Source organism: Pyrus communis, chromosome 4, assembly GCF_963583255.1.
Source record: "Pyrus communis chromosome 4, drPyrComm1.1, whole genome shotgun sequence".
Classification (NCBI taxonomy): Eukaryota; Viridiplantae; Streptophyta; class Magnoliopsida; order Rosales; family Rosaceae; genus Pyrus; species Pyrus communis.
In genome coordinates, this window is record NC_084806.1 from 168,204 (window position 1) to 184,452 (window position 16,249).

Here is a 16,249-nt window from a genome sequence, read left to right on the forward strand (position 1 = left end):
GTCTTCCTTTTCCTGCTTGTTGTAATGCTTGTGCTGATTTGGAAATATAGCAAAATATACAACAACTCAGACAAACAAGGTGGACCAGACAACAAACAATCTTACTTCTTTCAAGTTTTTTGGAATCGTATGCACAACATACATACATACATACATACATATATATAATTAATCTTATTGCTAAAATGTCTTTTTCTTAAAGCAAACAACCGATCGAAGATAACATGCCAATGCCATTATCTTTAAAAAATGAAGAGATGATTTATATCTTTAAAAAAGATTCGGTCGACTCTCTGCGTGCGTGTAGTCGTGCCTTTGTTCTCACTGACGAGCCATACATGACTATGCAACCAAAAGTTAAAGATTCATTCACCCCCACCCCCAGGGCCCGAGCCCCACCCACCTATTACTATTTTCCACCCCGTTATATATATAACATAATATAATGCTCACACAACCACAAGAATCACCAATTAAGTCTCCATCCATCTCCTCATAGGCAGGCTCATCAATTGTTCTTCTTATTCTAATTGACTTACAATTAATCCTAGCTAGATAGTTACTCATTATCATCAAATATGAAGGCCTCACTTCAAGGACAAATTATAGGAATTCCAATCAACTCCGCAGCTGCGTACGCGTTTAAGAGTGCAGATCATGGTGCTGCTATCCAATATCATCATAATATTCCAGCACCGGCTCCTAGTGATGCTACTGAACCTTCAAAGCTTATCAGACAAAGCAGACTGTATTCAGTGCTTAACAGGATGAACAAGCTTACCAACAAGGCTGACAGTTTTGCCCATGGAGTCAAAGAACATGGTGAGCAGCGCGGACGACTTCTGATTCAATTTCACTAAATAACTTTATTGCACCTCGCTGTTTGTACTAATTGAGAAATCAAGAGAAGTTGAGTCACATAATTATTAACTTAATTATTATTTGATTCAACTGTGCAGTGAGACTAGGGCCCAAGATCACAGAGACAGTGAAGGGGAAGCTGAGGCTGGGGGCTAAGATTGTAAAAGCAGGAGGGACGTTAGAGGTGTTCAAGCACGCATTCAGCGTTAAGGCAGGAGAGAAGCTGCTCAAGGCATCCCAGTGTTATCTGTCGACCACGGCGGGTCCTATGGCAGGCCTCCTCTTCATCTCGACCGACAAGATTGCGTTTTGCAGCGAGAGATCGATCAAACTTCCATCGTCAAATTCAGACGGACAACAGCTGGTCAGCAGAGTCCACTACAAGGTGGTGATCCCAGTGAAGAAGATCAAGGCGGTCAACCAGAGCGAGAACACGAAGAAGCCGTCGCAAAAGTACGTAGAAATAGTTACTGCGGATGATTTTGACTTCTGGTTTATGGGGTTCTTGAATTACCAGAAAACTTTGAAATATCTCCAGCAGGCTATTAATATTCCATCTCAAGCTTAACTAATTACGTACACGTTATCAAGTTGTAATTAGTTATGCAAATTAAGCTAGGAGAGGAGGAGGAGGAGGAGGAGGAGCTCAAGACCGTTAGTTAACCATGTATAAATATTGTTCTCTTTCTTTCTTTCTGATTAATGAGAAAATTCTCTTTTCTTTGAAAACCACGTGGCCTCTTTCGTATAGACAAAAATCGAAATCAAAATCAAAATCCTCTTTAATTATATTTTGTTATTGATTTACTTTTAATTAATAAAATATGGAATTTGAGTGATTTTCTAGACCGGGCTAGTATTTTAAATTGACTTTTCAATTTACCAGCTTTAAAATTTGATAACAAGTACGTACATGTAATATAGTAGTAGGGTAAATCTCAATTTACTACTCTTAAGTTATGCGATTTTTAATATTTAGTACATGAAGTTTTTTTCATCCCAGAATCATATATAAAGTGTTAATTTTAGAACAATCTTATACATTCGTTAGTCTGGCTGTTAAGTCTCTCTGATGATGTGATGCTCATATGGACAATGATGAGTGAGCATCAAATGTCAATAAAGGTCCCACGTAGATATTAAAATTTAAAAAATATATATTAAACATTAAGAGAGAAAAAAAAAAACGTTCTTTCTCAAACCCCTGACCACACCACCCCCGGGCCCCCGCCCCGGGGTGGAATTTGAGTGATTTTCTAGACTGGGCTAGTATTTTAAATTGACTTTTCAATTTACCAGCTTTAAAATTTGATAACAAGTACGTACATGGAATATAATAGTAGGGTAAATCTCAGTTTACTATTCTTAAGTTTTGCGATTTTTAATATTTAGTACATGAAGTTTTTTTCATCCCAGAATCATACCTAAAGTGTTAATTTTGGGATAGTCTCATACACTTGTTTGTCTAATTGTTAAGTCTCTCGTTAACCGATGATGTGACGTCCATATAGACACTGACTGAGCACCACATGTAAATAAAGGTCCCACGTAGATATTAAAAATTAAAAATAAATAAACATTAAACATTAAGAATTACAAAAAAAAATTAAAAAAAATGTTCTTCCTCAAACCCCTGACGCCCCCTCCCTCTCCTCTGCACATCCATCCTTCCCCCTCCCTCTTCGACTCCACCTACTCAACCCTCATCCTCTTCGACGGCCCCGTGAGCTCGAAGGAGCGGTGATCAACTGTGTGCGGTGATACTCTTAGATCTCGGGGTGGAGATCTCAAAGCTATGGGGGCGACGATACTCCCAGATCTCGGGGCGGAGATTTTGATTCAGCTATGCGCAGTGATCAGAATCGCCTTCTCCTTGGTCCAGTGGATGTACGTTTCGCAGGTTAAGCTCTCCCTAAGAGACCCGAGTCGTCCTCGAAACTCAACAGGAGGCCCAAGTCGCCATTGCCGAGCGGGAAGTACTTCTTTGTGTGCTGCTTGGGAACTGGAGTTAGTCTGATTCGTTGGGGTCAACGGCGTCGTGGTGGTTGAGGTTGAAATTGAGGGTGGCGGTGGGGGACATGGGGAAGACGAAGGGGTTCTGTGCTCTTTTTTGTTTTTTTACACTTTTATTTAATTAATTATTTTAATATTTTTGAATTTTTAATATCCACGTTTGACCTTTATTGACACGTGGCGCCCAATCATTGTCCATATGTGCACCATGTCATCAATTAACGGGAGACTTAATAGCAAGACTAACGGATGCATAAGACTGTTCAAAAATTAACACTTTAGGTTTGACTCTGGGATAAAAAAAACTTCATATACTAAATGTTGAAAACCATGAAATTTGAGGGTAGTAAACTAAGATTTACCTCTTAGGGCTGGTTTGGTATTGCTGTGCTTTGAAAAAAAGCTAATTCTGCTGTGCTGTGAGAATAAGCAGCTGTGAAATAAAGCAGCAGAGTGTTTGGTAAACTTTTTTGTAAAAGTGCTTTTGAAAAAAAAAAAAAGCAGTATTAGAGTATTTGGTAAACTTTTATGTAAAACAGATGTGAAAAAAGCCGGTTTTTCAAAGCTAGGTTTTGCAGCTTCTTGTTTTTGGCTTTTTTTCATCCAAAACTGTGAAAAAAAGCTGAAGCTGAGTGTTTACCAAACACAAAAACAGCTCCCAGCTTTTTTTGATAGCAGCTTTTTTCAGAATCACCTCAGTACCAAACCAGGTCTTAATCCTATCTCACACATCTAGCGAAGCATTCTTATCTTCACTACACTCATTTTTCGCATGTGTCCAACATTTTGTAAAGCATCGCTGATCTTATTATCGTTTTATAAAATTTTCTCTTAAATTTTAATGGTATATGACGATCGCAAAACACTCCCAATGATTATTTCACTTCATACTCAATATTTACATACTAAAATTAAAAATACTCACAAGTTTAAACTTAACTAAACACACTCACTTTTTCATTTAGGAATTTTAAACTAAACAAACTCACTTTTTCATTTAGGAATTTATTCATCCCTTTACCGTTGCTGAAATAGCCATGCCTAAAACCCCAACAACACTCATCGAATAGAGAATAGCTTTAGTACGAGGGATTAACCATGTTTCGATCATAATTTTGTCTCCTTGTTTTGGCGGTTGTTCCACGTCCAAGTCTTCCATGCACATTGACATATGGCTAATCTGATTGTATATTTGTCTGTAACATGTGATGTCAACAACGTTCGACAGAAAAATGAGTGGTCTAAAACCCTCTTGCATCCAACAACCTCTACACCAATCAATTAATCAGATATGCTGTGTAAACACACGACTAAAAACATTACATCAATCAATGCGACTGTTTGCAACAAGTAAGCACGCAGTCCTCCAGAAACTGGGTTTGCTCACAACTGTACAGTTTCGGGTCTTTTCTGAAATGATCAACATGAGGCGTCGACACAGAGTTGCAAGCCCTTACCTCATGTCCAGCCCTCCTTTGCTCCTTTATAAATGATTCCACCGACCCGGCAGGAATCACCCTGTCTGCAGAGCTGTAGATATACAATTGCGGACAACTTGGTTGTCGCGCTGACAATAGGCTCAACACATCAGAAAGCCTCCTGCAATACCAACAATAAGATCCATATAATACTACTTTTCATACAAGGAGAGAAAAACTCTTGCCAATACTAATTTCACATATTGCTTGCTTCTACAAATGTTCTTCTAGGATTATAAAACACAGGTGAGGTGAATGAATTCAAGTATAAGGGGAAATGTGTAGCATGGGAAGGTGCAACAAGATTCACAACCACCTCGGATAATTCTACAAAAATAAAAGGGCGAGGATGAAGAAAATAGACAACCTGTTCACTGTAGGAAGCTTCAAAACCACCCCAAAGAACTTCTCCAAAACAACTAGCAAAGCTGCTTCAGTTACTGCAGGTTTGGGTGCCACTACTCCAATATTGCTGCCAACCAAAGCATCCATCCCTGACTCATTTGAGTCTATGGTTCCTTTTGCCGCTACACTACGCTTTTTCAGAAAGGCTGCAGAAAAACCAGAAGCCCAGACCTGCACAAGGTCAATAATTAGATAACATACTCATCCAAACACTAATCATCTAAGATTGTAAGGAAAAAACCAGGAACCCAGAAAAACTCAAAAAACAGATAATTTGCACAACAAACCCAAACAGCTCTTGACGAGCCACACAGGAAACTCAGCAAACCAATACGTGTTTTGGATATTCCTACAACATTTGGGCATTGTGGTACAAATATATTGTGCCAACTGCAGTATTGTTATTGGTCAAATTCATACGAGCATGATCCATATTCTAAAAATGACATCAACAAGCTATCTCTGGTACAAAATGGAGTATATGTAGATAACTTTTTTACTTTAAAATATGATAAGTAGGATAACTTCTGCTCTTTCCCAGTTACAGAACTGCAACTATCGTTTACCTGTGGGTCAGGTGCTGCAACAGGTGCAGAATCTACAACACAAGCCCATTAGAGAAGGATCGTGCTTCTGGAACTGCTCCAAAATTACCCCATACCTGTAAGATGCAGCAAACCAAGAAATGGTTACACAAGAGAACGGGGAAATTGCACATGGAGTTTATATAAGAGAAAGAAGATAAGTGGGGAGTGGACTCACGTTAACCATCCAGTATTGCTAAAAGTATGGAAAACCAGGTTCTTTCCATGTTCCTCTTATAACCAATCAGCCAAATGGCTCACAAGCGAGTCGATGTGCTCTTCAACTTTCCCGCCAGGTTGGTATTTGAGAATGTCAGACATGGGCAAAGTAAATGTAATAGTATGATATCCCCTTAAAGTCTACCACTCGGCATACTTGTTGAGATGTTTTTGCTTTGCTCCCAACCATCCCAGCAAAATCACCACAGTCCCGAACTTTGCCGTTGAGCAAATGGAACCGCCTCAAACATCTATGGCAGTTGGTTCAGGTAAATGCCATGTGTAGGAGACCACAGATGGGGAAGTAGATGATATATCATGGTTATAAGCTAGCTTTTGTGCTTTAACCAAGTCTGAGGACTGATACAGATTAAGAAGAAGAGGTGAAGATGCAACCGATGCATATAGCAGCTTGGGAACAAAATTGCAGTCCGTGTTAGGAATTGGGAAGTTAATGTTAGGCACACATACTCGAATTCTAGCGATAAAGGACAAGTTTGCGAGCTTAGAAACCGAAATATGTGAAACCCAGGATGAGTTCCAATGTAGCAAGGAGGTGTTGTGTGATAAACGCGAGGTAGAACAGGCGTCGTTGGATCTGTGAGACGGCAACTTATCAGAGATGTCAGCAGAATCTGAGGCAACAGCAACGGCAGCAGCCGCAACGAGAGGTCTTTGAACCATTCCAGACGAGGAAGCCATATTGTTGGTAAGGGCGCCCAAAATATGTCATGCCAATATCAAGCAAGCCCCATTCAACATATGACAAGGAAATGACAAGCAAGCCAAGCAACCAAATTTCCCAGAAAGCCAACAATTTCAAGCACGAGAATTACCTGCAGATAAAATGAATGAATGGGATATATAAACCACCAGTCAGACTAATGAAGCACCAACAAATTGGAATAAGGAATCGGGATTGTATCAAATTGGAATAAGGATTTCAAACGAGGAAAGAAATAATAAAAAATTGGAATCATAATTTATAAGCGCATGAAAAACACGCAAGAATTAGGATTTAATAGTGGGTGGTCGATTGTCGAAAGAAATATTCTTACCGCGTTGCTTGGACTCGTCTTGTAAGTTTGTAACAAAAACAAAATCGGGCTGTCAATGTCGTTTGACAGACAGCCCGATAATCACCAGCAAGCGCACCCGACACCGACCGACCGATAGCAATTTCCTCCTTGGCCGATCCTTTCTTTCTGATGTTTGTTTTTGTTGTTTCAAAGCATAGAAAATAAAAATCCACGCTGGCGGTTAAAACAGAAGATCCAGTAGAACAATGCCACGGGTCTTTTAATTAAGAATTTTAACGAAAAAGTTTCGGTAATGTTTATTTTAACGAAAAATCACATTTTTATACTAAAAAATCAATCCTGATAATATTCACTTTATCCTTTGTTTTGCCTTTATCGTTAAAACTTAAAATTTTTAAACCCTTTTCATTAATTTTCTTTTTATAATTTCTATATAATTTTAGAAAAAAAGAAAAGAAAAGAAAAATCAGAGATGATGATAGGCTGATGGGGTAAGGGTGCGGGACATTGAACGGCATGAGGCAATGTAGGACCCCCGACCGCGAGCTCATTGGCAATTGGGCAGAACAAAGAAAAAGACCGTTTTGCCCTCCCCTTTCTTGTTTTTAAGAAATTTTCCTATATCTAAATGCGATGATTTAGAAATTTAATGTTTTTAGAATTCAATTTAATTCGACAAGAAAATAAATATTGTGAGAATGAAATCAAGGTAGAGAAGGGGAAGACCTGACTGAAGAAATCAAATCAAATCAAGGAAGAGAATGAGGTGGGGAATGGCGATCGGCGATTCCCCTCCTCTTCCCCTCATCTCTAAAACTAAAAATTTCAATTTTTTTTTTCACAAAAAATGTGAGTTATAACCTACTTTTCCAATCAATTTGAGAAATTTTACAAGAATTATTATAAGTGAAAATTTGACATTCTCGTCGCATTATATGTTTTCTTAAATTTAATTTTAGTAAATTTTGAACATTTTCAACACATAAAAATATATTTGGGAGGGGCGCGCCATACTAAATTATACTTATTTTTCTATTTTTTTACTTTGAAAGTCAATAAAAAATGGTTTCGGATCCTAATATATGGTAGAATCACATTCATAAGTCTTGCAACATTTTCCTTAACTTCCAAACAAAATATTTCCTAAAACTAAAAATTTCAATTTTTTCACAAAAACTATGAGTCCCACGTTTTCTAATCGATTTGGGAATTTTTACAAAAATCATTATAAATCAATATTATAGTCCTTTTCGTCACATCGTATGTTTCTTAAAATTAACTTTAGCACATTCTAAACATTTTCAACACATAAAAATATATTCGGATGAGGGACTCTATTATATATATTTTTTTAAATTTAAAAATTAATAAAAATTGTTTCGGGACTTATAGACGGTAGAATCACAATCAAAAGTCTTGCAACATTTTCCTTAACTTCCACGCAAAATATTTCCTAAAACTAAAAATTTCAAAATTTTCACAAAAAGTGTGATTATAACCCACTTTTCCAATCGATTTGGGAAATTAAAAGAATCATTATAAGTGAAAATTTGAGTCATTCTCATCACATCATATGTTTCTGAAATTTAATTTGAGTACATTTGAACATTTTCGACATATAAAAATCTATTCATTAGGGGGCGCTATATTAAATTATATTAATATTTTTTTTTAACTTTAAAAATCAATACTAATGGTTTCGGACCCTAATATATGGTAGAATCACATTCGTAAGTCTTGCAACATTTTCCTTAACTTCCACACAAAATATTTTCTAAAACAAAAAATTTTAATATTGTCACAAAAACTGTGAGTTATAACCCACGTGTTCCAATCGATTAGGGAATTTTTTGTAGGAATCATTATAAGTGAAAAATTTAGTCATTTTCATCGCATCATATGTTTCTTAAAATTAATTTTAGGACATTCAGGACATTTTTTCACCTACAAATATATTCGGTAGAGGGGGCGCTCTATTAAATTATATTTATTATTTTTTAACTTTTAAAATAAATAAAAAATAGTTTTAGAGCCTTATAGATGGTAGCATCACATTCATAAGTCTTGCAACATTTTCCTTCACCTCCACGCAAAATATTCCTAAAACTTAAAATTTCAAATTTTTTTTCACAAAAACAATGAGTTATAAATCAATATTCGAGTCTTTTTTGTCGCATCCTGTGTTTCTTAAAATTAATTTTAGGACATTCTGAACATTTTTGACACATACAAATATATTCGAGAAGGGGGTGCTCTATTAAACGGTATTTATATTTTAATTTTTAAAATCAATAAAAAATAGTTTCATAGCCTTATAGATAGTTGAATCAGATTTATAAATCTTGCACCATTTTCCTTCACTTCCACGCAAAATATTCCTATAACTAATTTCAATTTTTTCACAAAAACTATGAGTTATAATCCACATTTCGATTTGAGATTTTTTACAAGAATCATTATAAATCAATATTTGAGTCCTTTTCGTTAGATCATATGTTTCTTAAAATTAATTTTAGAACATTCTGAACATTTTCGACACGTACAAATATATTCGAGAAGGGGGTGCTCTATTAAATTATATTTATTTTCAATTTTTTAACTTTAAAAATAAGTAAAAAATAGTTTCAGACTCTAATAGATGGTAAAACCACATTCATAAGTCTTACAACATTTCCCTTAACTTCCATGCAAATATTTCCTATAACTATAAATTTCAAAATTTTCACAAAAACTGTGAGTTATAACCTACGTTTTCCAATAGATTTGGGAATTTTTACTAGAATCATCATAAGTGAAAATTTGAGTCCTTCTCGTCACATCATATGTGACATCCCACGTCGCCCAGGGGAGTGATCCTTAAATGTATATTCCCATCTTTACCTAGCACGAGGCCTTTTGGGAGCTCACTGGCTTCGAGTTCCGTCAGAACTCCGAAGTTAAGCGAGAAGAGGGCTAGAGCAATCCCATGATGGGTGACCCACTGGGAAGTTGCTCATGAGTTCCCAAAAACAAAACCGTGAGGGAATGGTAAGCCCAAAGCGGACAATATCGTGCTACGGTGGTGGAGCCGGCCCGAGAAGTGATCTGCCGCGGGCCAGGATGTGACATCATATGTTTCCTAAATTTAATTTTAGTACACTATGGACATTTTTGACACATAAAAATATATTCGGAAAGGGGCGCTTTATTAGTTTATATTTTTTTAACTTTAAAAATAAATAAAAAATAGTTTTGGGACCTAGTATATAGTAGAATCGCAATCAAAAGTCTTGCAATATTTTTCTTAACTTCCACGCAAAATATTTCCTAAAACCAAAAATTCAATTTTTTCACAGAAACTGTGAGTTATAACCCATATTTTCCAATAGATTTGAGAATTTTTAACATAATCATTATAAGTGAAAATTCTAGCCCTTCTCTTTGCATCATATGTTTCTTAAAATTAATTTTAGTACATTTTGAATATTTTTAACACATAAACATATATTCGGGAGGGGAATTAATTTTTTTTTTTAATTTAACTTTGAAAATCAATAAAAATTAGTTTAGGACCCTGATATATGGTCGAATCACATTCAAAAGTCTTGCAACATTTTCCTTAACATCCACGCAAAATATTTCCTAAAACTAAATTTTTTTTTCTTCACAAAAACAGGGAGTTATAACCCACATTTTCCAATCGATTTGAGAATTTTTGCAAGAGTCATTATAAGTGAAAATTCACGTCCTTCTCATCGCATCATATGTTTCCTAAAATTAATTTTAGGACATTTTAAACATTTTTGACACATAAAAATATATTTTGAGGGGGTGCTCTATTAGTTTATATTTATTTTTTAATTTTTTTAACTTTAAAAATCAATACAAAATAGTTTCGGAACCTAATATGTGGTAGAATCACATTCAAAAGTCTTGCACGTTTTAACTTAAGTGTCTAAGTGTCTTTTTAGATGGGGGACTCTATTATATATTTTTTTAATTGAAAAATCAATAAAAATTGTTTCGGGACTTATAGCCGGTAGGATCACAATCAAAAGTTTCACATCCCCGCCCGGGGGGGACCACATCCCGGGTCCGCTCCACCACCGAAGCACGATATTGTCCGCTTTGGGCCCCGACCACGCCCTCACGGTTTTGTTTCTGGGAACTCACACGAGAACTTCCCGATGGGTCACCCATCCTGGGAATGCTCTCGCGCGCTACTCGCTTAACTTCGGAGTTCCGATGGAACTCGAAGCCAGTGAGCTCCCAAAAGGCCTCGTGCTAGGTAGGGATGGGAATATACATATAAGGATCACTCCCCTGGGTGATGTGAGATGTCACAAAAAGTCTTGCAACAACTTCCTTAACTTCCATGCAAAATATTTCCTATAACTAAAAATTTCAAATTTTTCACAAAAAGTGTGAGTTATAACCCACTTTCCAATAGATTTAGGAATTTTTACAAGAATCATCACAAGTGAAAATTTGAGTCATTCTCGTCACATCATATGTTTCCTAAATTTAATTTTAGTATATTATGGACATTTTCGACACATAAAAATATATTCGAAAAGGGGTGCTTTATTAGTTTTTATATATACATTTTTTTAACATTAAAAATCAATAAAAAATAGTTTCGGGACATAGTAGATAGTAGAATCGCAATCAAAAGTATTGCAATATTTTCCTTAACTTCCATGCAAAATATTTCCTAAAACTAAAATTTCAATTTTTTCACATAAATTGTGAGTTATAACCCACATTTTCCAATCGATTTGAGAATTTTTTAAAAAATCACTATAAGTGAAAATTCGGGTCCTTCTCTTTGCATCATATGTTTCTTAAAATTAATTTTAGTACATTCTGAACATTTTCAACACATAAACATATATTCGGGAGGGGGCACTATATTGAATTATATATATATATTTTTTATTTTTTAACTTTGAAAATCAATAAAAATAGTTTCGAACCCTGATATATGGTTGAATCACATTCATAAGTCTTGCATCATTTTCCTTAACTTCCATGCAAAATATTTCCTAAAACTAAAAATTTCTTCTTTTTTTTTTTTTCACAAAAACAGGGAGTTAAAAGTTATAACCCACATTTTCCAATCGATTTGGGAATTTTTACAAGAGTCATTATAAGTGAAAATTCACGTCCTTCTCGTCACATCATATATTTCCTAAAATTAATTTTAGGACATTTTTAACATTCTTGACACATAAAAATATATTTTTAAGGGGGGGGGGGGGGCGCTCTATTAGTTTATATTTATTTTTTATTTTTTTAACTTTATAGTTTCGGGACTTAATAGGTGGTAGAATCACATTCAAAAGTCTTGCAACTTTTTCCTTAACTTCCACACAAAATATTTCCAAAAACTGAGTTCCAATCAATTTGGGAATTTTTACTAGAATCATTATAAATCAAATTTCGAGTTTTTCTCGTCAATTTTATGTTTCTTAAAATTACTTTTAGTATATTTTGAACATTTTCGATACATAAAAATATATTCAAGCATGGGCGCTCTATTAAATTATATTCATTTTTCAATTTTTTAACTTTAAAAATCAATAAAAATAGTTTTGGATCTTGATAGATGGTAGAATCACATTTATAAGTATTGGACATTTTCCTTAACTTCCACACAAAATATTTTCTAAAGCAAAAAAATTCAATTTTTTTCACAAACATTGTGAGCCCACGTTCTCCAATAGATTTTGAATTTTTTTTCGAAGAATCATTCTAAGTGAAAATTTGAGTCATTTTTGTCCCATCATATGTTTCGTAAAATTAATTTTAGGACATTCAGAATATTTTCGACACATACAAATATATTTGTTTTGTTTTTGGGGGGGGGGGGGGGGTCTATCAACCTATATTTATTTTTTCTATTTTTTAACTTTTAAAATCAATAAAAAAATAGTTTTGGAGCCTTATTGATGGTAGAATCACATTCATAAATCATGCAACGTTTTCCTTCACTTCCATGCAAAATATTTCCTATAACTCACGTTTTTCAATCGATTTGAGAAGTTTTACAAGGGTCATTATACGTGAAAATTCGAGTCCTTCTAGTCCCATAATATGTTTCCTAAAATTAATTTTAGGACATTCTTAACATTGTCGACACAAAAAAATTATTTTGGAACAGGGGGCGCTCTATTAGTTTATATTTAATTTTAAATTTTAAATTTTTAGTTTTTAAATTTTAAATTTTTTAGCTTTAAAATCAATAAAAAGTAGTTTTGGGACCTAAATGATGGTAGAATCACAATCAAAAGTCTTGCAACATTTTCCTTAACTTCCACGAAAAATATTTCTTAAAACTAAAAATTTCAATTTTTTCATAAAAATTGTGAGTTGTAACCCATGTTTTCCAATATATTTGGGAGTTTTTACAAGAATCATTATAAGTGAAAATTCGAGTCCTTCTTGTCGAATTGTATGTTTCTTAAAATTAATTTTACTACATTCAAAACACATAAAAATATATTCGGGTGGGGGTGCTCTATTAAATTATATTTATTTTTCTATTTTTTGACTTTAAGAATCATTAAAAAATAGTTTCGGACCCTGATATATGGTAGAATCACAAAAAGTGAGTTATAACCCATGTTTTCGAATCAATTTGGAAATTTTTACAAGAATCATTGTAAGCGAAAATTCGAGTCCTTCTCGTTGCATCATATGTTACTTAAAATTAATTTGAATCTTCAAAAGTCTTGCAATATTTCCCCTAACTCCCACGCAAAATATTTTCTAAAACTAAAAATCTCAATTTTTTTTTTCTTTTCACAAAAGCTGTGAGTTATAACCCACATTTCCCAATTGATTTTGAGAATTTGTATGAGAATCATTATAAGCCAAAATTCGAGTCATTCTCGTTGCATCACATGTACACCCATCATCAATGAATCCATCATGATGTAGCACAACCAGAAATGTAAAACCTTTCTCTACCCAATCCTCAACCTCGAGCCCCATACCTTAACGTAAAAATGATACATTGTAAAGCTGCACATATATCCCCGTATTATTCTCTCTCTCATCATGTGTTTGCCATTCACTCTTTTTCGGACAAGGATGAAATATTTCAGCCAACTTCTTTTAAAAGAGACGAAATGAAAATCAAATCATTTAAACATACTCAAGATTGCGAATCACCAAATTCAATACGTAAGAGCCTCAAGTCCTGTGTACCAACTCTATTACATACGCCTACGTCTACCTCATCATCCATTTCTATATGGACGTACCCCGTGTCAACCACCACCCTGCAGGATGATGCTAGGTCATCATCCTCCCCACTACAAAGATAACACTTCTCGTATAGACCCTCCTTTGGAGCCAGATTTAACAAACCAGACTTTGGAACTGACAACTTGTGTTTGCTGCCAGCAAATCCTTCCTGGTCCTTTGCAGTACTCATTATCAGACGATGCTGCCGACCCAACAGTTGTGAGACATACTTCATATCTCCCACAGCAAGGGCACGGCGAACGCGAGTAGAGGAGACTTGTCCTCTGTCTTTCAAATCACTCGACTGTATATTTATGGAGTATTCGTTCTTGTCCATAACAGAATTTATGATATATGCCTCAATGCCATACTCTTCACACAACCTCACCAGCTCTGTCGCATCACCCGCAGCTTTGTATCCAAATCGGTAGTTTTCACCTGCCACAATCAGTCATTGCAAAATCCATTTCAAACTTCAAAATATATGATCAAGGGTGTGTTTTTGACTCATACCAAGAAACATAATGGATTTCGTTAAATTAACTTACCTGCGACAACCCCACGCACTCCAAGCTCTTTCACTAATTTCTCAACAAATTGCCTTGGTGTTAGACGTCGAACACTTGAAAATTCAATCTGAAACTCTGCAGGTGCCATGTCACGACAGTACGGGGCCCAAGAGGAAAGAACCCGTTTGCGATCACATTTCGCAACTATGGGAGCTCTGTTCAATTGGTTTTTTTACAAGAATATAATTAGGTTCATTTAAAAAAGCTTGAATTTCTATTTGAAACTATAACCACCCGAACAAGGAAATTGAGTTCCAATGTGCAGCTCATATCACAACAACAAACGACAATACCTTGGTTCCCAACCCAGTACTTCAGCCATTCCAACAAATGACAAAAGGAACGGAGGTCCGACTTTGGATGCTTGAATCGCAAGTTCTCGATGACCAATGTGAAGGGCATCAAATTTTCCCAGTGCGACTATTCCTCCTGGGAATGATAACAAAAGAGAACTAAGTTGTGTATCTTAAGATTAATACAGACAGTGCACCAAAGAAGTTAATATATAAAGAACAAACGGAAAGCCTTGTGCAGGAGGATACTCGGTGATATGCAGCAAACAACCAAAGGTACAGGTTCAGAACCTGTGAGGGAAGACCCAATAAAGGAACTTGGAAGTTTTCTTAATCTATAAACTATAAACTATACGTTTTCAATGTCAGTATAGGAAATTAGCTTTTCCAATTTTGTGGACGGTTTCTTTCCCCTCGTTTTCTCAGAAGTTGTTTAATTGACTTCAGACGTGGTTGTCTTAGAAGGTTTGTTCTCCTCTTGAAAATCGGTATCTCTAAAGCAGCTAGCTCACCAGATACACTAAAAGACGTGTCACAGTGTAGAAGAATCACAAATCGCAATATACCGCATTGGTGCTTGAAGAAGCAGCTGAAAGGAATTCTGGCACATAAGATGCTAACAAAATTCTTATGGATATTAAAGAATTATATATTGCATACAAATGCCAAACTAAGGAACAAGCTTGTATATATAACGTGATAAGAAAATGTTGGTGAGAAAGCGAAAAAGGGAGAGTAGAGGTGGGATGAAACCTGCGACAGAGGACAATCCTTCGGAGGGAAGCTCGCGTTCATCTTCTCGTTGGCTAAAGTAATCAACATTGAAACCATCATAAGAAAAATTGAATCAATTCACTCATGTTAATTCCTGCATTGTAATTCTAAACCAAAATGAATGATGACAATATAAGATTTTAACATACGATCAAGTTGTAGCAGGAAAACGATAAGGCAATCAAATGGAAAATAAAGGAATAAGACAAATTCAATCACAAGTAAAATGAGAGCTGAATTGCATAATTGAATGGATTTATAACTAAACCCAAAGGAGAAATAAAACAAACGGGAAAGGGAAGGGACAAGTAGTTGAGGAGAGTGGAGTACCTAAAACAATGGGAGAGGGCGGTAATGTTGGAGGAGGACAACTTAGAACAAGGAAGGATGGAGGAAAAAGGAAACCCCCTTGTGTGAGTCTGTGTGTGAGAGTGAGCGTGAGAGTGAGGGAGGGCAGACGACAAGGATAGGGGTTTGAGAGGTGGAGGGCAGGGGCAACGGCGGCGGTGGGCGATTCTGGTGTTGTAAGACCCTAAGCCCAAGACAAAGACAAAGCCGAAGCCTAGCTGCGGGGGGTGGAGGTTGAGGTGGAGCCGGTTGACGTTGGAGTCTCGAAGTCGAGTAGAAAGACGAGAGCAGCCACCACCACCACTCAACATTATTTGCCGACGCAAGCCTCACAACTCAACCCACACGCAAAACAAGCCTCCTCTGTCTTTGTTACTTGCGTTGGGCTGTCCGGATTCAGATCGTCTCCGGATCTGTGTCTCAGGATCCTGCGGA

At 35.8% G+C, this 16,249-nt stretch overlaps 2 protein-coding genes and 1 pseudogene across 2 annotated transcripts; 1 reads left to right on the forward strand and 2 right to left on the reverse strand.

Moving 5' to 3' along the window:
• Positions 1 to 296: 296 nt before the first annotated feature.
• Positions 297 to 1,484, forward strand: LOC137733030 (GEM-like protein 6). The gene is made up of 2 exons (XM_068472255.1): positions 297 to 822; positions 960 to 1,484. Exons 1-2 carry the CDS (start codon positions 579 to 581, stop codon positions 1,427 to 1,429), a joined length of 714 nt encoding a protein of 237 aa, XP_068328356.1. The 5' UTR covers positions 297 to 578; the 3' UTR covers positions 1,430 to 1,484.
• Positions 1,485 to 4,202: 2,718 nt separating this feature from the next.
• On the reverse strand, positions 4,203 to 6,753 carry LOC137731186 (uncharacterized; annotated as a pseudogene).
• Positions 6,754 to 13,705: 6,952 nt separating this feature from the next.
• LOC137731881 (FAD synthetase 2, chloroplastic-like) lies at positions 13,706 to 16,175 on the reverse strand. Its single transcript, XM_068471126.1, has 5 exons — positions 15,797 to 16,175; positions 15,446 to 15,498; positions 14,693 to 14,828; positions 14,379 to 14,554; positions 13,706 to 14,268 (listed from the first exon to the last, which is right to left on the reverse strand). The coding sequence occupies exons 1-5, from the start codon at positions 16,123 to 16,125 to the stop codon at positions 13,739 to 13,741; spliced, it is 1,224 nt and encodes a 407-aa protein (XP_068327227.1). The 5' UTR covers positions 16,126 to 16,175; the 3' UTR covers positions 13,706 to 13,738.
• Positions 16,176 to 16,249: the final 74 nt, after the last annotated feature.